Below are 27,525 nucleotides of genomic sequence, written 5' to 3'. Positions count from 1 at the left end.
TGTTTACCAAAAAAACCTAAATTTCTGTTAAAGATGTTTCTGTGCCTCACATGCATTTTTATTGTTTATACTATTGTTTGCTTGTTTCTACAAGCAACACATAGCAAGATTTTGTAGATGGCTATATGTGATATTTAATAATAAACGAATGTTTTATCTGACCTGTGGTGGTGCAGTGGATAGAGTGTTAACCTGGAACACTGAAGTCACTGTTTCGAAGCCCTGGGCTTGCCTGGTCAAGGCACATACAACAAGCAATCAATAAACAACTAAAATGCAGCAACTATAAGTTGATATTTCTTGCTACCCCCACCTCTCTCTGTAAAATATTTAATAATAATAATAAATGAATGTTTAAAGTTTTTATCTAATTATTGTAGTTAACAAAGGAATTGTCTTATTAGGATGCCAATTTTTTTTCCTGGTATTGAGTAATATTGTTGGACTATAGGTACATAAGTGTGATGAATTAGTTGTAATTATATTTGGGCTAATGTGTTCTCATAAATTTTTCACAATGTTTACTATTATTTTATCAATAAAGTATGTAGATAGGTATGTTAAAATAAACTACACACACCTTTTTCAAAGCTGGGAAGCAGTACGCATTGTACTTTACAACATGAGCTCTGACATCTGGTAGCTTTAGCTCAATCACTTATCATCTCTGACATTGGGTGAGTTGTTTCTCTTTTCTAAGCCCTAATCTACTCTAAAATAGAAATAACAATGATATTAACTCCATTATCACTTTATGAGTAATTTATGAATATTTAATTAAGAAAATGGATGTAAAAGCACTTAACAGTATCTGGATGAAAAAATTTAATATTAGGGAGTTGATATCATCAATGATACTAATTCAACCTTCAGATGTTGCTTACACAATTCTCTCTTCATACCTCCTTCCTTTACACAACTGAACAAACCTTTATTTTTCCTTCTCATTCAACCTGTAGCCATCATTTAAGGCCTACCTCAGTGAGTGGTTCTTATATTTTATAAATGGTCATCTTCTTTGGGAATGTGATTGTTTCTGTCCCCTCTTCAAAATCTCATACACAGAATCATTGAGTATGAACATTCTTAACCCCACTCTGCCTGGCTAATGTCTATTCTCTCTTTCTCACAGAAAGATTTGTCTAATCTGCCTCCTCCAACTTAAATTATTGTTACAATTATTCTTTCTCATAGTTGTTCTTTTCCTTTATAGCACTTGTCACAATTTACCATTATGTACTTATTCATGTGTTTGATTTATATGTATGTAGACTGTATAAGGTCCATGAGAATAAGGATCACACGTCTTAGATTATATAATCCATGCACCATCCAACACAATTTGGCACATATTATATACTGTATATACTGTTAAATATGTTTCATGAAAAAATACTGTTTTCTAAGGAATAGCTGTCCATTAATTTTATAAGACTTATTAATAATAATGTGATAACTTTGCATGATAACAACAGATGGTTACTAAACTTAGTATGCTGATCATGTTGCAAAATACATAAATGTTAAATTACTATGTTGTATAGTCAAAGCCAATATTGTATGCCAACTATACTTTAATAATCATAAATAAACAAAAACATATTTTGTTGTGCTCATGTTGTATAAGGACTCTTCCATGAAAGAGACAAAAATCATATTCTCTCCCAATAGTAAATCAATGGTATTAAGCAACTGTAGTAATAATGATAATAAATAATTTTTGAATGCTAACTATAGAGCACACACCAGGCTAAGTGTTTTATGTATACTATCAGAAATTGATGCTAAGTATAGATAGTCCTTGTAAAGAAACACTAATAGGAATATTTAAATTTTTACATTAAAAAAAGGTATAGTCATACCTTATGTTTACTGTCTAGACAAAATCAGAGTGCATATTTTTGTATATTATGAATCAAATTCTTGTGGATTTTTTGTATCATTAATTTTAATCTAAATTCAGTCTTCGTATTTATTCTTGTTAAATTTTATTTTGCTACATTCACCTGATCAATCTAGCCTAAGGAGATATTTTTTAAATCATTATTGGCATTCAGTATATTATCTGTCTTGTCTTGCTCTGTCACCTACAGATATGTTAACTATGCTTTCATTCAAGTCACTGATAGAACTTTTTTTTTTTTTTTTTTGAGGATAAGCCATTGCACATACTACCAGAAACCTTTTTGGCTATACTTGCTTAACCAGCTAACATATAGTTCTCTTGCAATCATCAAAACCCACTTTCTTTATCTTGTCCGTAAGTGTTTTATGAATGACTTGTCTAGTACCTTACTGAATTCAAGATACACTAGTTTGATAGTTTTGTTCGTTAGTAAAATTGTCATTATACTTAATCATAGCCTTTAAAGGATCAGTATCAAAGGTCTGGAAAGAGACATGACACATATTTTCTAAAAGACCCCTTTTAAGTATTCATGTTATCTATTTTTATTATTCTGATCTTATATTGCACACTGAGATGACTAGTAGGAGTTTTAGAAAATGCATTCTACCATAAAGGTTTCTAAACAGTGAAGTTATTAAGAAAGGGTACACATTGTGGTACTAACCACCAAGGTGAACAAGGACTTCAAAAGCTTTACCAGAGGAGACTGAGAAATTGTGGCAATGAAAGCCATACTTCTTCATATATGGCTGCTTTGGGAGACTAACTCCAATTATTATAAATTTGTTCACTAGGTACACAAAATTAAATCCAAATAATAGAGATCTTTTATTATATTAGTCTTGCAACTTTTCTGTAAGTTTAAACATTTTTTCAGAAAAAAATTTAAGTGGTAAAAATAATGATTCAAAGGGGGAAATATATGCTCACTTATGAATTTCCCTTGCATCAAAAACAAATTTGTATATTTTCAGTATTGGTATTCTTACTAGCATTTCAAAGGTGACAGAATTCAAAAAAGAAAAATGGTACTTTGGCTGTATATTCTAATTTTTGATATATAACCATTTCTTCTTCTAGAAGGTTTTGTTCAATTGTATTCCCATTACAATTTCCCTTAATGAAAAAAATTCTGTTTTTTAATTGCATATCTACAGAGGGTTTTAGATCAACTGGGACAAATTGCTTTCTCCATGCTGCGGTTGCATAAGATAATAGGAATACAGATTAGTTCTCTAAAAGCAGGAATATTATTTCTTCTGAAAGTGATTTGGCATTTCTCCTTCTCATTTGTGCTGACTTAATCTACTATAAATTTTGCTTACTTTTGGTGGATTCTCACTACTTCTTGGCAAGGCTTTGGTTCATCTCTTATTGACTCCTTTATATACGTTGATGAGATGCAGACCTTTACTTTTTCACCTCATTTCCCCTAGTCTCTGCTCTTGCTGCTTCTTATATTAAAATAAAAATCATCAGGGCTAAACATGTTTTTATTTCTTTTCTTTTTTGTTTTGCTTAAAAAATTTTTTTTAGTTAATACTCAAAAAGAGGTTGTAATTCTCAAAGTTAATGACTGGTTTTACTATTTTATTATTATGAAATAATTATTAGTAATCAACTGTGTACAAGTCATTGTACTCATTCTTTTATAATACATTTTCCTAGTTGTTGAGTGTGTAACCACTTATCAATTTTGAAACCATCTCTTGCATGCTTTCATTACTAATTTTTTTAAATTGTGACTAGTATATGAATATTTATATTCTCCTTATTGAAAATAAAAATGAAGCATAGGTAAGATTAACATTAATTTGAACCACCCTCTAATTTCATTCTCGTTTGCCTTCACATTTCTTCAGAAGTAAATCATTTTCGATCAGAGAGTATTTTTCAAAACTTTTCTATACAAACATACTAAATAAAATCCTAATCTGTAAGTGGCGTGTTTGTTTCTTTGTGTATGTGTAATTAAGAGAGGGAGAGAGATATTTGACAAGCTACTTCCAAAAATTTATAGATTAAAGATGGAAAAGGTCAACAATAATCACTATACTCTTGACAAAGAGAAAGACCAAAGTGGGAAAGCCTCTATAAATATCAAGACATAAATTATATAATTAAAGTAGTACGTTCTTGATACAAGAATTAACACTTAGACCTATGGAGTACAATATAAGACCAAAACACCAACACACATATGGACACTGTGTGTGGCAGAATTTGTACTATACATTAATGAAGTTCTTTCTTAAATAAATGATGTTGGGATAACAGGCTATATGTAAATATATGATAAAAATTAAATTAGTTCCCCTATCTCATACAATTTATAAAAATTCTAAATTTATTAGACTCAAACATGAAATTCAAAACTAAAGCTTTTATATATTGATATAAGACAACATTTTTAAAGGTCAAATGATTCATTTTTAAGTCTAATTGAAGTAAAGTTGACATAACAAAATTCACCATTTTAACCATTTTAAAGTGTATAATTCAGTGGCTTTTAGTATATTCACAATGTTTTACAACTATCACGTCTGTCTAATTCCAACCTTCCCCAAAAATGCCATATCCATTAATCAGTCACTCCCCTTGTCCCCCACCCCTTGTTCCCTGGCAACCAACTAATTTACTTTCTGTCTCTATGGGTTTGCCTGTTCTGGACATTACATAGAAATGGAATCATACAGTATAAGGCTTTTTATGTTTAGCTTCTTTCACTTAACATTACATTTTCAAGGTTTTGTCCATTTTGTAACATGTATCAGTAGTCCTTTTTATGGCTACACAATATTTCATTGTATAGATAAACCACATGTTGCTTAGCCACTGATCAACTGATGGACATTTGGGTTATTTCCACTTCTTAGTTATTAAATAATGCTGTTATAAGAATCCATGTACAAATTTTCATTTGGACACCAGCTTTCAAGTGTATTGGATATACTATACCTAGTAGTGGAATTGTTGGATCATTGATAATTCTATGTTTAACTCTTTTCTATAGAGCTGTAACATTTGACATACCCAAAAGCAATATATAATGTTTCCAGTTTCTCTATATGTTCAACATTTGTTATTTAACATTTTTAAAAAGTGATAGCCATTGAGTGGATGCAAAGTGGTATCTCATTGTAGTTTTTTAATCTTATTTTTATTAACTTTAATGTAGTGATATTGATAAATCAGGGTACATATGTTCCAAGAAAACATCTCCGATTATTTTGACATTTGATTATGCTGCATACCCCTCACTCAAAGTAAAATTCTCTTCCGTCACCTTCTATCTGGTTTTCTTTGTGCCCCTCCCCTCCCCCCACCCTCTCTCCTTCCTCACCCCTCCCTACCCCCCCCATCCTACCCCCCATTACCATCACATTCTTGTCCATGTCTCTGAGTCTCAATTTTATGTCCCATCTATGTATAGATTCATATAGTTCTTAGTTTTTTCTGATTTACTTATTTCACTCCGGCCTGACCTGTGGTGGTGCAGTGGATAAAGCGTCAACCTGGAAATGCTGAGGTCGCCGGTTCGAAACCCTGGGCTTGCCTGGTCAAGGCACATATGGGAGTTAATGCTTCCAGCTCCTCCCCCCCTTCTCTCTCTCTCTCTCTCTCTCCCTCTCTCTGTCTCTCCCTCTCCTCTCTAAAATGAATAAATAAAAAATAAATAAATACTTATTTCACTCCATATAATGTTATCAAGGTCCATCCATGTTATTGTGAATGATCCAATGTCATCATTTCTTATGGCTGAGTAGTATTCTATAGTATATATGTACCAAAGTTTTTATAATCCACTCGTCCTCTGACGGACACTTGGGCTGTTTCCAGATCTTCGCTATTGTCAAAAATGCTGCCATTACCATAGGGTGCATTTCTCCTTCTGGAAGAGTTCTATGGTTTTCTTGGGGTATATTCCTAAAACTGGGATAGCTGGGACAAAAGGCAGTTCGATTTCCAATTTTTGAGGAATCTCCATACTGTTTTCCACAGTGCCTGCACCAATCTGCATTCCCACCAGCAGTGCAGGAAGGTTCCCTTTTCTCCACATCCTCGCCAGCACTTATTCTGTGTTGTTTTGTTGATGAGTGCCATTCTAACTGGTGTGAGGTGATATCTCATTGTGGTTTTAATTTGCATTTCTCTAATGATTAGTGATGTTGAGCATTTTTTCATATGCCTATTGGCCATCTGTATGTCCTCTTTGGAGAAGTGTCTATTCATTTCTTTTGCCCAATTTTTGATTGGATTGTTTGTCTTTCTGGTGTTGAGATTTACAAGTTCTTTATAAATTTTGGTTATTAACCCCTTATCAGAAGTACTGTCAAATATATTCTCCCATGTTTTCTTCTAAGATGCTTATGGTTTCACACATTACATTTAAGTCTTTTATCCATTTTGAGTTTATTTTTGTGAATGGTGTAAATTGGTGGTCTAGTTTCATTTTTTTGCCGGTAGCTGTCCAATTTTCCCAACACCATTTATTAAAGAGGCTGTCTTTACTCCATTGTATGGCCTTACCTCCTTTGTCAAATATCAGTTCTCCATAGAGCTGTGGGTTTATTACTGGGTTCTCCATTCTGTTCCATTGATCTATATGCCTGTTCTTATGCCAGTACCAGGCTGTTTTGAGTATAATGGCCTTGTAGTATAACTTGATATCAGGAAGTATGATACCTCCCCCTTTATTCTTCTTTTTTAAGATGGCTGAGGCTATTCGTGTTCTCTTTTGGTTCCATATAAATTTTTGGAATATGTGATCTATACCTTTAAAGTATGTCTTGGTATTTTAATTGGTACTGCATTGAATTTATAAATTTCTTTGGGTAATATAGACATTTTAATGATTCTTCCTAACCATGAGCCACAGTATCTGCTTCCACTTGTTTGTATCTTCCTTGATTTCTTTTATCAATGTTTTATAATTTTCCGAGTACAAGTCTTTAGTCTCCTTGGTTAAATGTACTCCTGAGTACTTTATTTTTTTGGTTGTAATAGTGAAGGGGACTGTTTCCTTAGTTTCTCTTTCTGACTGTTCTTTGCTGGTGTATAAAAATGCCTCTGATTTTTGAGTATTAATTTTATATCCTGCCAACTTTGCTGAATTTATTTATCAGGTCCAGTAGATTTTTGACTGAGACTTTAGGGTTTTCTATATACAATATCATATCATCTGCAAATAATGATAGTTTTACTTCTTCTTTTCCAACTTGAATGCCTTTTATTTCTTCTTCTTGTCTGATTGCTGTGGCTAGAACTTCCAGGACTATGTAGAATAAGAGTGGTGAAAGGGGGCACCCCTGCCTTGTTCCTGATCTTAGGGGGATTGCTTTTAATTTTTACCCATTGAGTATGATGTTGGCTGTGGGTTTGTCATATGGCTTTTATCATGTTGAGGTATGTTCCCTGTATTCCCACTTTGTTGAGAGTTTTGATCATAAATGGGTGCTGGATTTTATCAAATGCTTTTTCTGCATCTATTGAAATTATGTGGGTTTTCTCCTTCCTTTTGTTTATGTGATGAATCACATTGATTGATTTGCAAATATTGTACCAGCCTTGCCTCCCCAGAATAAATCCCACTTGATCATGGTGTATGATTTTTTCCATATATTGTTGGATCCGGTTTGCTAATATTTTGTTGAGGACTTTAGCATCTATATTCATCAGGGATATTGGCCTATAATTTTCTTTCTTTGTGTTGTCTTTGCTTGGTTTTGGAATCAGAATTATGCTCACCTCATAAAAGGAACTTGGAAGTCTTCCTTCCTCTTGAATTTTTTGAAATAGCTTGAGAAGGATAGGAGTTAGTTCTTCTTTGAATATTTGGTAGAATTCACTTGTGAAGCCATCAGGCCCAGGACTTTTTTTTGTTGGGAGTTTTTTGATAACTGTTTTGATTTCATTTGGTGTAATCAGTCTGTTTAGGTTTTCTGATTCTTCCAGATTGATTTTTGGAAGATTGTATGTTTCAAGGAATTTGTCCATTTCATCTAGGTTGTCTAGTTTTTTGGCATACAGTTCTTCATAGTATTTTCTTACAATATTTTGTATTTCTGTTGTGTCAGTTGTTATTTCTCCACTCTCATTTCTAATTTTATTTATTTGAGTCCTCTCTCTTTTTTTCTTGGTGAGTCTGGTTAAAAGTTCATCGATCTTGTTGACCATTTCAAAGAACCAGCTCCTGGTTTCATTGATCCTCTGTATTGTTTCTTTAGCCTCTATGTCATTTATTTCTGCTCTGATCTTTATTATTTCCTTCCTTGTACTACATTTGGGCTTTACTTGCTGTTCTTTTTTTAGTTCTTTTAGATGCAGGGTTAAGTTGTTTATTTGAGCTTTTTCTAGCTTCTTAAAGTGTGCCTGTAGTGCTATGCACTTCCCTCTCAGTACTGCTTTTGCTGTGTCCCATAAATTTTGAGTTGATGTATGCTCATTGTCAGTTGTTTCTAGGAATTTTTTCATTTCTTCTTTTATCTCATTCTTAATCCATTCGTTATTTAACAACCTGCTATTTAGTTTCCATGTGTTTGAGAATTTTTGAGCTTTTCTGTTGTGGTTGATTTCTAGTTTCATGCCATTGTGATCAGAGAAAGTGCTTGATATGATTTCAATCTTCTTAAATTTGTTGAGAGCACTTTTGTGCTCTAACATGTGGTCTATCCTAGAGAATGTACCATGAGCACTTGAAAAGAATGTATATTCTGCTGCTTTATGGTGAAAGGTTCTGAAGATATCTTTAAATCAAGTTGGTCTAGTGTGTCCTTTAAGTCTTCTGTTTCTTTGTTAATTTTCTTTCTTGATGATCTATCTAGTGATATTAGTAGGGTATTAAAATCCCCTACTATTATAGTATTGCTGTTAATCTTGCCCTTTATATCCATCAAAGTCTGCTTTATATATTTAGGTGCTCCTATATTAGGTTTGTAGATATTTATAATAGTTATATCTTCCTTTTGGATTGCTCCCTTTATCATTATGTAGTTGCCTTCTTTATCTCTTACTATATTCTTTGTTTTAAAGTCCATTTTGTCTGATATAAGTATTGCTACCCCAGCTTTTTTTTCATTTCCATTTGCATGAAATGTGTTTTTTCATCCTTTTACCTTCAGTCTATGTGCATCTTTTGTTTTAAGGTGTGTTTCTTATAGACAGCATATATATGGGTCCTGTTTTCTTATCCATGCAGCTACCCTATGTCTTTTGATTGGATCATTTAGTCCATTTACATTTAAGGTTATTATTGATATGTAGTTGTTTATTGCCATTTTATTCTTTAAAGCTGTGTTCCTCTTTTGCTATATTCTTTTCCCACTTTGATCTGTTTACACCATGCCCCTTAACATTTCCTGCAGCATTGGTTTGGTTGTAATGAATTCCTTGAGTTTTTTTTTTTTTTTTTGTCTGGGAAGCTTTTTAATTCTTCTTCAATTTTAAATGATAGCCTTGCTAGATAAAGTACTCTTGGTTGTAGGTTCTTATTCTGCATTACTTTGAATATTTCTTGCCATTCCCTTCTGGCCTCAAGTGTTTCTGTTGAGAAGTCAGATGTCATCCTTATGGGGGCTCCTTTGTAGGTGATAGCCTTTTTTTCTCTAGCAGCTTTTAATATTTTCTCTTTATCACTTAGCTTTGGTATTTTAATTATGATGTCTCTTGGTGTAGGTTTTTTTGGGTTTCTCTTTAATGGAGTTCTCTGTGCTTCTTGAAGTTGTGAGAGTTTCTCCTGCATTAATTTAGGGAAATTTTCAGCTATGATATGATTGAACAAAGTCTCTATCCCTTGTTCTTTCTCTTCTTCTTCAGGAACCCCTATGATGCGAATGTTATTTCTCTTTATGTTGTCACAGAGCTCTCTAAGAGTTTCCTCAGACTTTTTGAGTCTCTTTTCTTTTTTCTTCTCTGCTTTCATGCCTTCATTCCAGTTGTTCTCCAACTCGCTGATTTGATCCTCAACTCTATCCCTCCTGTTTTTAATTCCTTCCATTGTGGTCTTTATTTCTGATATTGTATTTGTCATCTCTGATTCTTTTTTAATATTTCAATATCCTTTTTTATACTTGCTATTTCTTTATTTAGGTGTCCGTAATGACCATCCATTGTTGTTCTAAGATCCCTAAGCATCCTTACAATCGTTATTTTGAACTCCACATCCAGAAGTTTGGTTATTTCCATATCACTCACTTCATTTCCTGGATGTTTTTTCTTGTGGTTTCATTTGGATTGCACTTCCCTGTCTTCTCATTATATCTGTGTGTTTGGGTGTTTTGTTTGTAGAGCTAGTTGAGTCTAGGCTTGGTGTTGTCTGCCTCCAGTTTTCAATTGTGTTATTTCTAGGTCTTCTTGTGTTGGCATCAGCTATTATTTGTAATTCACTTTCAATTTGGGTCACTTTGAAGTCTTGATTTGTTTGTTTTCTTAACAGGTGATTGTCTTGTTTGCTGATCTCAGCAAGGGGCTTATTTGAAACTGTATCCAGGAATGCGGTGGGTGTAACCTAAGACTCTGAAGTCCTCTTCTGCCAGTTAATCTCTCTGGGGGCAGGTTACTTTCTCAGCTTCAGTAGAGGGAGGTATATCTTAGATCTCCATGGAGACCTGAGTTACTGCCCCTCCTCCCCACTTCTTGTTTTCAGCTCTGTCTTATTACGCTGATTGGAGCTGGAGAGATGTCTGGAGGTTTGTGACCTGGAAGCACTTTGTATTTTGTTTTGTGGAAGGATCAGCCCCTCCCCCAGCTATGGCCACCTCCAGCACTGAATGAGACAGCTTTTCAGGTCATCCCCTGCATTCCTCTGCCCCTCACCATCTGTCTCTCTCTCTCCCCTTTCTTTTTGGAAGACAAGCTGGCCCTTTCAACACACCTCGTTCCCTGGTCGCCAGGCAAGTGGCTGTGAGCAGTATTTACTGCTCTTCTCCTTGGAGTGAGATCCCTTCTGGGCTCTCAGCCTCAGCCCTCCCCCTCTGTTCCTGTAAGCAAGGGAGATTCAGGCGCTCCCTACCAGGTTTGTTGTGGCTTCTTCTTTGCTCCTTGGTTTTTGAGAGCTGTTCTTGTAGTCCAGATTTGGTTTTTCATGCTGATTGTTCATAAATTAGTTTGTAATCCAATTCAGTGGTGTGAGCTGGGAGTCTGTGCGTCTGTCTACTCTGCTGTCATCTTTAGGTCTCCCTTGTACTGTGCTCTTCCCATGCTCCTATGGTTTTCCTGACTGAACCTTCTTCTATCACAGTCCAGCTGCAACGAGTCTATTCTGGGATTTCGTGTGCACACTTCTGGGGGTTTCATCTCCTCTCCTCTTTCCCTTATTCGATGGCCACACGTATGGGTGCCAATTGTTGTGGTCCAGCCGCAGCAAGTCTATTAGTGGTCTCGAATGGGAAAAGGTATGAAATTGAATAAGTGATAGACAGAGACTTAAAGATATATACATACAGATGGTTTTGGGAGGATGGCACGATGAACAGTCTCTACTGTTCCTCAGCCGTAACATCTCATTGTAGTTTTAATTTGCGTGTCCTTGATGACTAATGATGATGAACATCTTTTCAATTGGAGAAATGTCTGTTCAAGCCTTTTGCCTCTGTTTATAAAATGGAGGGGGGTTTTGTTTGTTTTGGGGGATTCTTTTGTGGGTTATTTATCATTTGCTGTTGAGTTGTAAGTGTTCTTTATATATTCTGGATACTAGACCCATGTCCTGTATATGATTTGCAAATATTTTCTCCAGTTCTATAGGTTGTCTTCTCAACCTTTCTTATTAATGAACTTCGATGCACAAATGTTTTTAATTTTGATGGTCTGATATGGCTAAAAAATATTTTTATGATTTTAATATCATATCTAATAATTACCAAACTTAAAGTAATAAATATTTACCTCTGTTTTCTTCTGAGAATTTTATCATTTTAGCTTTTACATTTAGACCTTTGATCTATTTTGAGATAATTTTTGTATATGGTATGAAGTAAAGGTCCAACTTTATATTTTTTAATGTGTATATCCAGTTATTTAGGCACAATTTATTGAAAAGACTATTCTTAACTGTCATGGTACCTTTGTCAAAAATCAGTTAACCTCAAAGGTAAGGGATTTCTGACTCTCAGTTCTATTCCATTGAAATATATACTGCTCACAAAAAATAGGGGATATTTTAGGCCCTGGCCGGTTGGCTCAGTGGTAGAGCGTCAGCGTGGCATGCAGGAGTCCTGGGTTTGATTCCCAGCCAGGGCACACAGGAGAAGTGCCCATCTGCTTCTACACCCCCCCCTCCTTCCTCTCTGTCTCTTTTATCATCCCCTCCCGCAACCAAGGCTCCATTGGAGCAAAGTTGGCCCGGGCACTGAGGATGGCTCTGTGGCCTCTCCCTCAGGCACTAGAGTGGCTCTGGTCTCAACAGAGCGACGCCCCAGATGGGCAGAGCATCGCCTCCTGGTGGGTGTGCCGGGTGGATCCCGGTCGGGCACATGCGGGAGTCTGTCTGACTGCCTCTCCGTTTCTGGCTTTGGAGAAGTACAAAAAAAATTAGGGGATATTTTAAAATGAATATGAAGTGATAAAATATCCCCTAAGTTTTGTGAGCAGTATATGTCTATTCTTATGCCAAAATTTCACTCTTGATTACTGTATCTTTGAAGTAAGCTTTGAGATTGAAAAGTGTGAGTCCTCCAACTTTCTTTTTAGGATGCATTTTTTAATTTTTGCAAAAAAATCTGTTGGGATTTAATAGGGATTGCATTGAATATGTAGATCCCTTTGCATAATACTGCTATCTTAACAATATGTTTTCCAACTTAGTTACGTCTTTTTATGTTTTGTAATTTTCAGTGTTCAAGTCTTGCACCTCTTTGGTTAAGTTTATTCTTTAATATTTTTTTCTCTGTCATGCTAATGTAATTAGCTTTTTAAATTTTCTTTTTAAATTTTCTGTAGTAGTATATAAAAATCAAACTGATTTTTGTGGGCTCTTCATGTATCATGCAACTTTGCTGAATTTATTAGCTGTAACAGTTTTTCTGTGGATTCTTCATGTACAAGTAGAGCTAGATTTACTTCTTCCTTTCCAAATGGGTGCCTTTAATTTCTTAGTCTTGCCTAATTTCCCTGGCTAGAACTTACAGTACAATGTTGAAAAGAAGTATTGAGAGCAGACATCCTTGGTCCTGATTTTAGAGGAAAGTTTTCAGTCTTTCATTATTAGGTAGGAGATTAGCTATGGGTTAGCTATGGGTTTTTAATATTGCTTTCATATTTTGGCTATTGTAAATAATGCTGCAATGAGCATAGATATACATATGTCTTTTCTATAATATTTAGGTTTTTTAGTCTCTTCAGGTAATATCCAGAAATGGAATTGCTGGGTCCTTCTTTGTCTCTTATTATAGCCATTGTTTTAAAGTCTATTTTGTCTTTATCAGTATTGCTACCCCAGCTTTTTTTGTTTTCTTTGCTCCTATTTTCATGAATTATCTTCATCCATCCTTTTGTTTTCAGTCTCTGTCTTTGATTTGAAGTGAGTCCCTTACAGTCAGCAAATGTAAGGGCCTTGTTTTCTTTTCCATTCAGCCATTCTATATCTTTTGATTTTATCATTTAATCTATTTGCATTTAAAGTAATTGTTGATGGCTATGCATTTATTGCCCTTTTGTTATTCAAGTATTTGATCTTTTTTTCTTCTACTTAAGACTCTTTAACATACATCTTTTTTTAAAAAAATTAAGATTTTATTGACTTGACAGAGAAGTGAGGAGGTGGAGTGAGAAAGAACAACTATTTGTTGCTTCACTTTAGTTTTTCATCATTGATTGATTCTCATATGTGCCTGACCAGGCAAGCCAGAGTTTTGAACTAGCTATGTCAGTGTTCCAGGTCAATGCTCTATCCACTGCACAACCACAGGCCTCGCTTAAAATATCTTGTAATACTGGTTTGGTGGTAATAAACTCCTTTAGCTTTTACTTGTCTGGGAAAGTCTTTATCTACCCTTCAATTCTAAATGAAGGCTTTACTGGGTAGAGTAATCTTGTTTGTAGGTCCTTGCTTTTCATCACTTTGAATATTTCTTGCCAATCCCTTACAACCTTTAAAGTATACATAACACAGAGGTATAGATAACAGGACAGCAAATACTAGAGGGAAAGGGGGAGGGAGTAAAAGAAAGGGGGGCAAAAGGGGTATAAAAAGGGACCCAGGGGTTGGGGGGGTAAGGGAGTTATATTCAGTGGGACACTTGAATCTATGTAAACACAATAAATTAAAATTTAATAAAAATTTTTTTTTAAAGTTTCTTTTAAGAAATTAATCTTATAGGATCTCCCCTATAGGCAACTAACTGCTTTTAAGATTCTCTCTGTCTTTAATCTTTGCCATTTTCATTATGATGTGTCTTGGTATAGACCACTTTAGGTTCATCTTGTTTAGAACTCTGGCTTTCTGGATTTGTTTGTCTTATTTCTTCACCAGGTTAGGGGAGTTTTCAGTTATTTTTTCTTCATATAAGTTTCGATTCCTTGCTTTCTCTCTTCTCCTTCTGCCACCCTTATAATGCAGATGTTGTTACCCTTAATGTTGTCCCAGGAGACCCTTAAGCTATCCTTTTTTGTTTTTGTTTTGTTTTTTGCTGACTGGGTGTTTTCTGCTACCTTTCCTTTTAAGTTGCTTATTCAACCTGCTGCTTTATCTAATAATCTGTTGATTTCTTCTAGTGTATCCTTCATTTCAGTTATTCTTCATTTCTAACAAGCTGTTTCTTATGGTTTATATGTATTTTTTTATGCTTTTGAAGTTCTCCCTGAGTTCATTGAGAATTCTTATAACCATTGTTTTGAATTCTGTATGTGGTAGTTTATTTTCCTTCAGTTCATTTTGTTCTTTTCTGGAGATTTCTCCTGTTCTTTCTTTTGGGACATGATTCTTTGTCTTCCCATTTTGGCTGTTTCTCTGTTTGTTTTTATGTATAGGTAGATCTCTTCTAGTCTTAGAACGGTGGCCTTATGTAATAAGTGTCTGTAGGGCCCAGTGGGACAGCCTCCCCGATCACCCAAGCCAGGTACTCTGGGTGCTCCTTCTTTTGGACTGTGTGCACCCTCCTGTTGTAGTTGAGCCTTGATTGCTGTTGGCATGTCAGTGGGAGGAATTGACTCCCTGGACAATTAGCTATGAGAACCTGCCACTACAGTGGAGGAACTGCTGCACAGGGACCTGCCCCACAGAACAGAAATGGCTTCAGTGGGGCTCTGGTGTCCAAAGTATCCATCCCTTGGGTGTGTCATTTATGAAAGTTGGGTGGTGCTCAACCCTGGCCTGATGCTGGCTACAGAGTGCACTGACTCTGGTACAGGCCAAGGCCAGCTGCTTGCTACCTATGCCCTGCCTAGTGCCATGCAGCATGAACTACAAAGCAGTCTGCAGCTGGCTGCTAGTTGCACTAGTCTTCTTAAAGGTGCCCTGGATGGGCCAAGCTGTGGACAAAGTCTGGCTTCTACTAGTGCTGGGCCTGAGGCCACTTAGCAAGAGGTGTAGGGCATGACAAGACCAGATGCTGCTTGTTTGGGATTTATTAACCTTTGAGAGAATTTAGGAAAATCTTCAGTATGAGAAAGACAAGCCATTTGTATGGAAAAGCCACAGAAGCAGCTTCAGTGGGCCCAGAAGTTGAGTGAGGCCAGGCTCAGATAATCAACAGTGTGGAGTGAACAATGTTAGATTGATGGAGACTCAGATATGGCACCGGCCTGCTTTTGCAAGGAGAGGTCTCTGCAAAGAACAATGATTTCTGCCAGCAGTTCTGTCTAGGAGGAAGCTGCTCCTCCAGCCCTTGATTGATGCCAGACAATTCAGTTTCTCATATATATCCCTGGCACCTTTGAAGCTGCTGTCTCAGTGCCGGAGCTCAGAGGGAGTAAATCTGCGTAAATCCTTGTGCAGGCCCTTTAAGGGGAACACCTGGGACTCCAGAAACTCTGTCTCACTTAGCCACATTCTCCACTGGTTTTCACAACTAGAAGTTATGTGGACTCCTCTTACTGGCACTGAAACCTGTGCTAAGGGGCATGGTGTGGGGCTGGGACCCCTTGTTCCTCAACAGAGAACCTCTGAAGCTAAGATATCCCTCCCCATTTTAACTGCCAAACATGAATGTGGGATCCACATGTTCCGTTTCTCCATTCCTCCTACCAGTCTCCATGTGGCTTCTTCTGTATATCCTTAGTTAGAGGACATCAATTCAACTAGATTTGAGGCCATTTTCAATGATGGTTGTTCTCTAGGTTAGTTGAAATTTTGATTTGGTTGTGGGAGAATGCCAGTACTATGTTTACCTACTACACCATCTTGACCAGAAGACCTCTGTTATGTTTTCATTTTTACTCATATCAAAATATTTTCTAATAGCCAGAGAAAATACATTGTATGATTTTAATATTTTACTGAGAATTATTTTGTGGCCTAACATTTTGTCTATCCTGGAGAATGTTGCATATCCACTTGATAACAATGTATGTTCTATTGTTATCAGGTTGATTGTTTTCTACATGGTTGCTAGGTCTAATTGGTTTACACTGTTGTTCAAGTCATCTGTTTTACTTTTGATCTTCTAACTAATTGTTCTAACCATTATTGAAAGTAGAGCATTAAAATCTCCTAGCACTAATATTGACCATATTTCTCTTCAATACTGTCAGTTTTTGCTTCATATTTTGTGGGACTCTGGTTAGATGCATGTATGTGTATAATTATTCTATCTTCTAATGGAATTGATCTTTTATCATTATATAATATCTCTTATAACCATTATTATCTTAAAGCTTATTTTGTTTGATATTATTATAATCATCCCAGCTCTCTTTTGATTACTTTTTACCTGAAATATCTTTTTAAATTATATAAGAATAAATGTAAATTTTCAAACCAAAATACACAACACTGAATTTTATATTTACCTATGGTGAGTAAGAATGTTGTTTATTTCTTTGTGTGAATTCCAAATTACTATAGTGTTCTTTTAGTTCAGCCTGAAGGACTCCCTCCCTGTTCTTGTAGGGTAGGTCTACTAGCATTGAACTCTCTGTTTTTGTTTAGCTGAGAATGTCTTGACTAGTCCTTTATTTTTTAAATTTTTATTGATTGATTTTAGAGAGACAGAGAGAAGAAAAGAGTGAGATAGAGAGTAAGAGAAGTACTCATTTGTTGTTCCACTTAGTTGTGAATTCATTGGTAGCTTTCTGTATGTGCCCTGGCTGGGTATTGAACCTACAACCTTGGTGTTTCAGAACAACACTCTAACCAGCTAAACTCACTGGCCAGGCATGGTTTTTACATTATTTTTAAAGATTTTGACAGATATAAAATTTTTGATTGAAGTATTATTTATCTTTCAGCATTTGAATGTCATTTCACTGCCTCCTGATCCTTATGTTCTCTGTTGAGAAATCAACTGTTACTCTTATTGAGGATCTCCTGTATGAGTTGCTTCTCTTTTGCTGCTTTCAGCATTCTGTTTTTCTCTTTTACTCTCAACAGTTTCAGTGTGATATATCTTAGTTGATATATTTTTGAGTTTACCCACTTAGGTTGTTGAGCTTCTCAGAGATACAGATTTATATCTTCATCAAATTTGGAAAGTTTTCAGGCATTACTTATTCAAATATTGTCTCTGCCTCTTTCCTCTCCTCTGGAACTCCCATTATGCATATGTTGGTACAGTTGTTGGTGTCCCATTGGTTTCCTGAGTCCTGTTTTTTTTTCTGCTCCTATAACTGGGTATTCTAAATTGATATATCTTCAAGTTCATTAATTCTTTTTTTCTTCTTGTTCAAGTCTGCCTCTGAACCCCTCTACTGGATTTTTCAATTTAGTTATTTTACTTTTCAACTTTTGAAATTCAATGTGGTTTATTTTTATCTTTATTTTTATTGATATTCCCTATTAACAAGACATCATTTCCATGCTTTCCTTAGTTCTTTGTCCAGGATTTTTTTTAGCTCTTTGAGTATATTTTTAAAACTTCATTTATAATCTTTGCCTAGTCAGTTCAGCTTTCTCAAGGACAATTTCTATTTCTTTTTTTCTCTGCATGAAGCATACTTTTTTTGTTCCTTTGCAAACTTTATCATTTTTTATTGCAAACTGGATTCTTTGAATGTAATAAGTGGCAATCTGGAAATTGGATTCTCCCTTCTTTCTGGGGCATATTACTACCTATTATTATAATTGGTGTTTATTTGTTGATTAATGTTTTAAATTTTATGTTTTATTTTTTTAGGGAGAGAAGCATGATTTTTTATTCCACTTACTTAGGCATTCATTGGTTGATCCTTGTATGTGCCATGACTAGGTATCAAACTCACAACGTTGGCCTATCAGGATGATGCTCTAACCAGCTCAGCCACCCAGTCAAGGCCTTGATTAACTTTTCGGAACTATTTTTGTCAGATCTGTTTTTCTTTGTAGTGTATGGCAATTGAAGTCTCGGTTCTGTTAGTTTCCTGGTCAGCTAGTGATTCGGGACAGAGATTTCCTTAAATGCCAGGAGATGGAGGAGGATATGCATTTATTTTTATATATATAAATCTTCCATTCTTTGCAGATGGGTTCTTTGTATATATCAGGGCATGCCTACAGCACTCCCCCAGGCAGTTTACAATCCTGTGTTATCCTTTACTTCCCGATTGTGCAGTCTGAAGTTCAAGAAGAAGTAAAAATTAAGTGAAGTCTTCCGAGAATGAATCTAACCCTGGGCATGTGCATAAACTTCTGGATTCCCAGTAATATCTAGGAACTTTTCAAAGCCTTTATACCTGAATATTTCAGTTACTCTGTTATTCATCCCAACTGTTACTCCTTGTCAGGACAGCAGTTAATACATTTGCTTTTAAAGTTTGACAATTATTGTCCCTGGTCGGTAGGCTCAGTGATAGAGCATCAGCCCAGCTTGTGAATATCCTGGGTTTGGTTCCCGGTCAGGGCATTTAGGAGAAGTACCCATCTGCTTCTCCACCCATCCCCTACCCCCGCTTCTCTCTCTCTCTTTCTGTCTCTCTTTCCCTCCTGTAGTCATAGCTTTATTGGATTGAGTTGGCCCCAGGTACTGAGGATGTCTCCAAGACCTCCGCCTCAGGCACTAAATAAGAGCTCAGTTGCTGAACAATGGAGTAATGCCCCCAGATTGGCAGAGCATCATCCCCTAGTGGGCTTGCCGGGTGGATCCTGGTTAGGGCACATGCGGGGAGTCTGTCTCTCTGCCTCCCTTCCTCTCACTACATTAAAAAAAATTGACAATTACTGCCCCCCCCCAGTTAATTGCCTGAACTGTGAGAGTATTGCTAGTCAAGGGAAATAAAGGCAGACCCTTCAAGTGTGTCCTTCATTAAGCTGCCAGACATGTGGAAAAAATTCACAATTTTTGAGAAGAAGGTTTGTTCTTCTTTTAGTGTAAGAACCTTTACCAGGAATTGGACTGTGTCTTCAAGACTACCACTAAGCTGTGTAGTGTATGAGCATTTGGTTTTTTTATTTTTAATTGATTAAGCATTCTCCTGGTTACTATAAATTTTTTATTAGTTTCTAGATTTCTGGTAAAATTGATTTTGACATTATTATGGATTTATTTACCTCTTTAGTGGAAGGATGGACTTTTGGCATTACTACTTTACCATTTCCACTGGGTCACTCAGGAAGGATTCCTTTTAAGACATAAAGACTACTAACTGTAAAAGAAAATATTGATAGAAATATCTAAATTCAAATGAAAATATATTCATCAAAAGACATGATAAAGGCCTTGGCCAGTTGACTCAGTGGATATAGTATTGGCCTGGTGTGCAGATGTCCCAGGTTTGATTCCCAGTCGTGGCACACAGGAGAAGTGACTACCTGCTTCTCTCCTCCCTCTCCCCCTTCTCTCCCTCTTTCCTTCCCGCAACCAGTGGCTCAACTAGTTTGAGCATGGCCCAAAGCGCTGAGGTTGGTTCAAACACATCACCCTCAGATGCTAAAATTGGCTTGGTTGATTTGAGTATTGGCCTCAGACGGGGGTTGCCAGGTGGATCCCGGTTGGTCTGTCTCACTATCTCCCCTTTTCTCACTTAAAAAAAAAAGACATGATAAAGTAAGAAGACAAACTGAAGAGTAGGAATAAATATTTACACCATATAAAACTGATAAAGGACTAATTATTTAAAATAGATACATAAATATAACAATTTAACAAAAAATGGGCAAAAGATTTGAACAGGGACTTTACAAAAGAGAATATCTAAACTAATAAACATAGAAAGGTGCTTACTCATTAACAGTTAAGATAAGAAAAATGAAAACCACCATAAGATATTGCTACCAGATTTGACAAAAATTAATAATACTGACAATATTAGGTTGAGATAAATCGTGGTGTAAGAACAACTGTCATTCTCTCTTGATAGACATATACATTGGCTTAACCAGTTTAGAAATTTGTAAAAGAGGATATTTATACCCTATAAGAGTAATTTTGTTCTTGAGAATATATACCTGCTAGAATTAATGCCTATGGAAACTGTGATACATGCATAAGAATGTTCATAATGGCATTGTTCATAATGTCTCCAAAATGGAAACAATACAAATGTCCATTAACAGTTTAATCTATATTCACTGCCTCTTTTTTTCTTACATCCTACTTTTGTATTTACCTTTTATAATCAGGTATGTATTTTCAAGAAATAATTAAATAGCTCTCTCTGGCAACTAATGACTACTCCCATCTTACTTAGTGTCTGTTTCTTTTCCCTTTATCTATCTATCTATATATATATATATCTATATCTATATCTATATCTATATATATATATATATATATATATATATATATATATATAGTTTTCTTTCAATATGATCATTTGTCTTTATGATCTCATCTATTTCTGTAGCTTCCATAACCACATCTGTGCAAATGATTTTTAAGTTTCTATCTCCAGCATAAGTTTCTTTTTTTTGAGATAGGTTGAAAATTTATTTCCAGGCTAAATATTGAAATTGAACATTTATGATTATCAATATTGACTGAATCCACAAGGCTGGTTGATAATTCCTTTGCTGAACCCCTCGTTGTCTTCCATGCTTATTCATCTGAAGGCATTTATCCAGATTTCCATGATGTGTCTAAAATTATCTTTCCCACCTCTACCTTCCTATTTTCTCATGAGTAGATCTTTACACCAAGCACTGAAGAAAAGAGTGATAATGAATGTCTCTCTTCCCACAAATTACCTTATTTTATCATCCTTATTTGCTTTCTCAACTCACTTTTTCTCTTTTTACTTTTCTGGTAACTTCTTTAATTGATCAAACTAATGGCTTCTTTTCCACTCTCATTCTACTCCTATTTCTTTCTCCAATATTTTTAACATCTTGAGAGTTTATTCCTTTTTTCTTTCCTTTTTTCTGCTCTTTCTTAATTTTCTCTTTTGTCTCTAACAGTTTCTTAAAGAGAGGAAGACGAAATAATTTATCTCCCAAACTGAAATACTTTTGAAAGTGAAAAGTGTGCTCTTTAGTAATTCAGCCATGATAATAGGTATAAACTCAGATTGCACAAGGAAAAATGGGATGTATGTCCATCCCATTTACAGATTTTTCCCAATTATTTTTCTTCTGTTAATCCTTTAATATGATAATCAGCTAGAATTTTTAACCGTTATATTTTGTTCTTTTATTCATTCTCCTTGGGTGATATGAATCATTTACATAACAGCAACTACCACTTCCATTGATATTTCCCTAAATATATATCTAATCCCTCTTTCCTAAACTGCATTCTCGGATTTCTAGTAGCTTATTGGCCATCTCCAGATTATTCACTCAAAAGGATATACCCCAAAATTTAAACCTATCTTCCCCCTTAAATATCAAACTGTTTTGTTTACATTTATCCACAGAGCAGAGAAAGAGGCATGTGGTGTGTGTGTGTGTGTGTGTGTGTGTGTGTGTGTGTGTGTGTATAAAAGTCTGGTAATACATGTATCACACATACATACAACTTTGTGCAGTTATTTCATTGTGTACTGGACACACAGTAGCAACAAAAATACATTCTGTTATCATAAAAATACATTCTAGTATGGGAGATAGACATTGATCAAACTATCACACTATAATGTGTAAGTATGATCATTGCTAAAAGGATAGGAACATGATGTCATGTGAACTATAATAGGGGCATGTGACCTTCTTTCTAATACATGGCCTTTTTATTAGACATAAGTGACAACATAGAGCTCTTTTAAATTAGGCTACCTCCATTTCATTAAAATATTTATCACAATGTAGTACTCAAATGTACCGGCAAATGGAACCATTTTTCTTTTCTGAATTCCCATTGCTTTGCATCCTAGTTTGGGGATATTTTTCATAAATCATATAAATTGTCAAGCTCTTGTAATAGTGGCATTACCATTGGTTTTAAGGATGTTGGTAGAGAAACTAAATAAAAGAGTTTCTTTGGAAATAGTTTTATATCCTTTGTGAGAAAAAGATGAGGAGCACCTTTCTAGTCACAAAGCCTGGCTGCTACCTCTTTCTTGTTACGTAGTAAGTGATATTTATTGATTGAATGTTAATTGCATATATTTTTACCAAATGATTTTTCCCTCATGCACAAAATTTGAAAGTGGTCAAGTTCTCACTTTAAGATTAGAACCATTATGGAAGAATGTTTGGTGGGTCCTCAAAAAATTAAGAATAGAACTACTATTTGACCCAGCAGTTCTTCTACTGAGTCTCTACCCTCAATACTCGAAAACATTGGTATGTAAAGACACATGCATCCCCATGTTTATCACAGCATTATTCACAGTGATCAAGACATGGAAACAATCAAAGTGTTCCTTGATAGAGGATTGAATAAAGAAGATGTGCTACATATATTCAAAGGAATGCTACTCAGTCTTAAGAAATGTGACATAGTGACACTTAGGACAACATGGGTGGACCTTGAGAACATTGTACTGAGTGAAATAAGTAAAGCAGAAAAAGCTAAGAACTGTATAGTTTCATACATCAGTTGTAAATAAAACTGAGACTCATGGACATAGATTTTTTTTTTTTGATTTTTTTTTTATTATTAATTTTTAGAGAGGAGAGAGAGTGAGAGAGAGAGAAGGGGAAGGGAGGAGCAGGAAGCATCAACTCCCATATGTGCCTTGACCAGGCAAGCCCAGGGTTTTGAACCGGCGACCTCAGCATTCTAGGTCGATGCTTTATCCACTGCGCCACCACAGGTCAGGCTCATGGACATAGATAAAAGTGAAGTGGTTACCAGGGGGAAGAGGTTAAGTGTGGGAGAAAAGTTTAAAAGGGACAAATGTAAGATGACAGAAAATGATTTGATTTTGAGTAATGGGTATACAACATAATCAACAGTTCAAATGCTATAGAAATGTTTACCTGAAACTTATGTATTCTTTATTGATCAATGTCACACTGTTAAAGTGAATTTTCTAAATAAAATTTAAAAATTAAAAAAAAGATTGAGTACTACACCCATTAGTACTAGCCCAGAACATAAACTAAATTATGCATAGCCCCAAATAATAAATTTTATAATTAACATAAATATAGTAATTTTTTAAAAAATAAATCACATTATTTGTCCTGATGTTTGTATATTTTTATAATAGTGATATTCAACTACATCAGTCTTTATGATGTTATAGGAATAATATAATAATAATAATGACCAACATTTATTAAGTATTTACTACTTATAAGTGCTAGAAAATTTATATACATTTTCTTATTTAATCCTTAGCAGTAATCCAGTGAGGTTGATGCTGTCATTATCTTCATATTTTAGATAATGAAAATAGCGATTAGAAAAATATATTTATCAATGCCCCAGCAGAAGTCATAATATACTTAAATGGATAACTGAGAAGAGTTTAATAAAGGACTATGGTATTTACAAAGGTGTAGTTAGATTTTAGGGAAAGTAACCAGACATAATGCAATGCCCTAGGACTAGTAATAGTGCAAATCAGTAATACTCCTAATCCTGATGGGACAAGGTGAGGGAGCTGCTATTCGACTTCAGAAAAGAGATTATAAGCAAGTGTCATCTGACAAGAGCTGTGATCCTAGCATACTAGCCAACCTGTGATGACCCGGTAGAGAAGAAGCCAAGGGAATAAATATCAAAGCTTACCTTCCTCCAACCCTCAGTTTCCTGATAGTGCCTTCCATTGGCTGAATCCAACTAGAAACCAGAGAACACAAGAAGTTTGTTGATTCTATTTATACATAAGTCAGCCTGGAGTAGAGAGGGTGAAGAAGAATGGATAATGAATTTGAAAGGGAAATGGAATATATCTAGGAAATACATAAATATTAAATGGCAGAACCATTATGTGAATGTCAAATACTTTACTCCTAAGCACAATGCAACTGTGGTTAGGAGAAAAATGTTTAATAAAATATTATTTGGCCAGGGAAAATATTTTAATCTGAAGGTTTATATTCTATCCCAAATAGTTGGATGCATTTATAACTAGCAGTACATAAGAAGAAATACACGAGCACTGAGCAAAGAATGCTCCCACACTCAAGAAGAAAATTAGGTGTGGATATGTATTGATTTTACATGCTGTTGGTATTCAGAATATTAAACTATATTTATTTCCCTTGTTCAGATTCCAGACTCCATAATTTCTCGTGGTGTTCAGGTGCTCCCACGAGACACAGCTTCCCTCAGCACTACTCCTTCGGAATCGCCTCGTGCTCAGGCTACATCTCGCCTTTCTACAGCTTCCTGCCCAACACCAAAAGTAAGTATAGTTCCTTGGCCTTGTCTATTTATGTGACTCTGGAAAAACTAACCAATATTTTCCTCTGCTTGTCAAGGTTGGATTGCATGCATGATAAAACAATGAAAAATTAATGAACGATAAGATAGTTACCACCCATTGTTTCACAAATTGTCATATTAGGCCAACAGTAGAACAATTTCATGCAAAATGTCTACTCCTACATCACGGCTACAGGTATCACTTTTGTAGCTCCTGTTTCTTTGTTGTAGACTTGTTATTTTCTTAGCATACTCATTAGTATAAATGTGGAGTTACATTTTTATGCATAAGATAAATGCATTTCTGGCCAGTAAATAGCAAGATTAACAAAAAAATATGTCACCAAAGGGATTTTTTTTTTAGCTTGTCCAGGTTGGGGTACCTCCCTGCTCTAGTATCATTCCAAATTTTTTCAAACATTTTCAACTTGGAATGTTGCTGCCTAATATTTGGAAACATATCTAAATTGATTAGAAAGAAAGTTTTAATGCCAAACTTTGGGGGAGGGAAGCAGTATCTTAGTATTTATTTTTTATAATTTTCCCAAGAACTGGATTATGTATGGAGGAAATAAGGATTAGACATTTTTTTGCTGCCTTACATTTTCATGTAAATGATAAAGTAAATAGCAAACTTAATTATGGTTATAACTGTTTTCTCCTGCAATGTCCCTTCTCTGATTAAGGTAATTGTTTGTACCTTATGTTTTCGATAGGATGGATTTGATATCGGCATCAAAAGGGTAACAGTAAAAATTCTTCTTAATAACAAACACTGTTAGCTATCAAGCTATACACTCTGTTTATTCTAGGGATCTGCAGGTAATCTTTCAAATTGTGACTTTCTCTGTCATCAAATTTAAGCGGTCCTTCTTAATTCCAACTTTTCTGAATTTATCAATGTTATTATTGGATTTAACTGCATGTGATCTCAAGCAGTTCTTGAAGATGTGTAGTACAGTTGCTTTTACAGTCCACAGCATAACCTTCTCAGCAAAATCTTCAGAGTGTTACTGTTGTATATCATTGTTTTTAGACCTGTATCAAAAGTAATTGATATTAAATTTATAATTTAAAAGAATTAAGGTCCTAAATCTTCAGTGAAGAAAAATTATAAGAACATTCTATATGTAAAATGGATGTTAATGCCATTCAGATGCCAGGCAACTGCATCTTCAACTAAATGAAAATATTGAGTGCTCAAAACTTAAATTGAATAAATGAATCTCATCTATGTCTTTTAAATTTATAAAACAAAATAATTTATTGTTTAATTGCATTAAATTCTAATGGTACAAGCTGTACTCATTTATAACATTTGGTAAACAATTAAAGCTGAAAGTTAAAGTCATTAGTAACATTTAGCCATTCACCAAATATTAAGATCTAAATCCTGGGAATACAGAACTGTCTAAGACTCAGCAACTTTCTTCCTTGACAATATACTGTGAACATAAATATTTTAAACATAATTTAATGATGCATAGTCTTTCTCGGACCTTTTTAAAACTTTGTAATTACATTTTAATTACAAAAGTAATATTGAATCCAATTTTTAAAATCACCTGGTATTTCCAAATTCAATTAAGTCAAATTCAAAAAATTAAAATGTTAATATTTGTTAAGTTCATTTGCTTATTGCAAACTGTAGGAAGCAAGTGGCTTGTCTTGATATTTTTTCTTAGTTAACACTTAGATGCTCAAGCTGACAGTGAGTTCAAATAAAGCAGTGTATTTGAATTTTTTTTCCCTAGGAATTTTTTTCTATATTTTTATTTAGGAATAAGATTCTGTTAGTTTTAGATGATAGATGATTTTTACCAGAAGCAGAATATATTCTTCAAAGATAAAATTAGTGTTTTAGTATAATACTAAAATTAAACTGTTAAGGCTGAATCAGAATACTAATATAATAAGAAAACTACTTTGAATATTGTTATTTTAAATGAGTGAAGAAAGTCATATTACTCTTTGTATTAAATGTCTCAAATTATAAGACTGCTGATTAAATCTAAATTAGATGCTCTTATTATGTGCTTTTATATCAGTGATAGATATAATCTCTACCTTCTTGTATTTTGCATTTCAGTCAGTGGTATATTAAAATAAATAGGTAGATAAAATTTTTATTAATTATAATTTTAAAATAACTTAATAGTTATAACTTGAAATTCATGCAAGAAGAAATGAAAAAGTAGTGATAGAAAATAATAGGAGTGAAACCTTACTTAGATATGATGATCAGAGAAGACCTTTCTAAGGAGTAGTATTTCACCAAGGACATGAAGGGTAAATAAACATAAAACAAAAGCTTTTGTGCTGGATAGAGGTTTTGAGAATTTATATTTAGCAATAATGATCAATTCAAAGCCATTTGTTACCAGACAGTTATCACTATTCAAAAACTCTAAGACAAAAACTTCATTTGTACATGAATAGTCTAATTCGGTGACTTCAAAATTCGTTTTTGATATCAGTTTTTAAAATTTTAAATAATGAAAAAGTTTTGACTTTGCCAACTGATCAGATTTTAAGGCTATAGTTTTAGCACTTAAATCTGTTCAGATGAATTATTTATTTTAATTTTTAGCATAAAAATTTAGGGTAAAGAAAAAGTCAGAAAGAAAGTCAGGTTTTTCATTTGAGATGTGCGTTAATGATGATATTAACTATGTTAAGTAATAATAGAGAAGAAGCAAGTTTTGAGAGTAAAAGAAAGAAGAATTAATACATTTTGATTCTGACTGTTCAGTGAGATATGTATGAGACATCCTAGGAATGATATCCAGTACA

The 27,525-nt window shown here is 34.6% G+C and overlaps 1 protein-coding gene across 8 annotated transcripts in view; it reads left to right on the top strand.

Annotated features, from left to right (window-relative positions):
* GPHN (gephyrin) overlaps positions 1–27,525 on the top strand; it is a 509,895-nt gene that overhangs the window by 289,782 nt on the left and 192,588 nt on the right. For all 8 annotated transcript variants that reach the window (XM_066388097.1, XM_066388096.1, XM_066388095.1 and 5 more), the window contains one exon: positions 24,578–24,712. In XM_066388097.1, the coding sequence (XP_066244194.1) occupies positions 24,578–24,712 (135 nt within the window). The remainder of the gene's footprint in view (positions 1–24,577; positions 24,713–27,525) is intronic.

This window comes from Saccopteryx leptura, chromosome 6, assembly GCF_036850995.1.
Source record: "Saccopteryx leptura isolate mSacLep1 chromosome 6, mSacLep1_pri_phased_curated, whole genome shotgun sequence".
Lineage (NCBI taxonomy): Eukaryota > Metazoa > Chordata > Mammalia > Chiroptera > Emballonuridae > Saccopteryx > Saccopteryx leptura.
The sequence above is the reverse complement of the archived record's forward strand: the minus strand, read 5'-3'. Positions and strand labels throughout refer to the sequence as shown.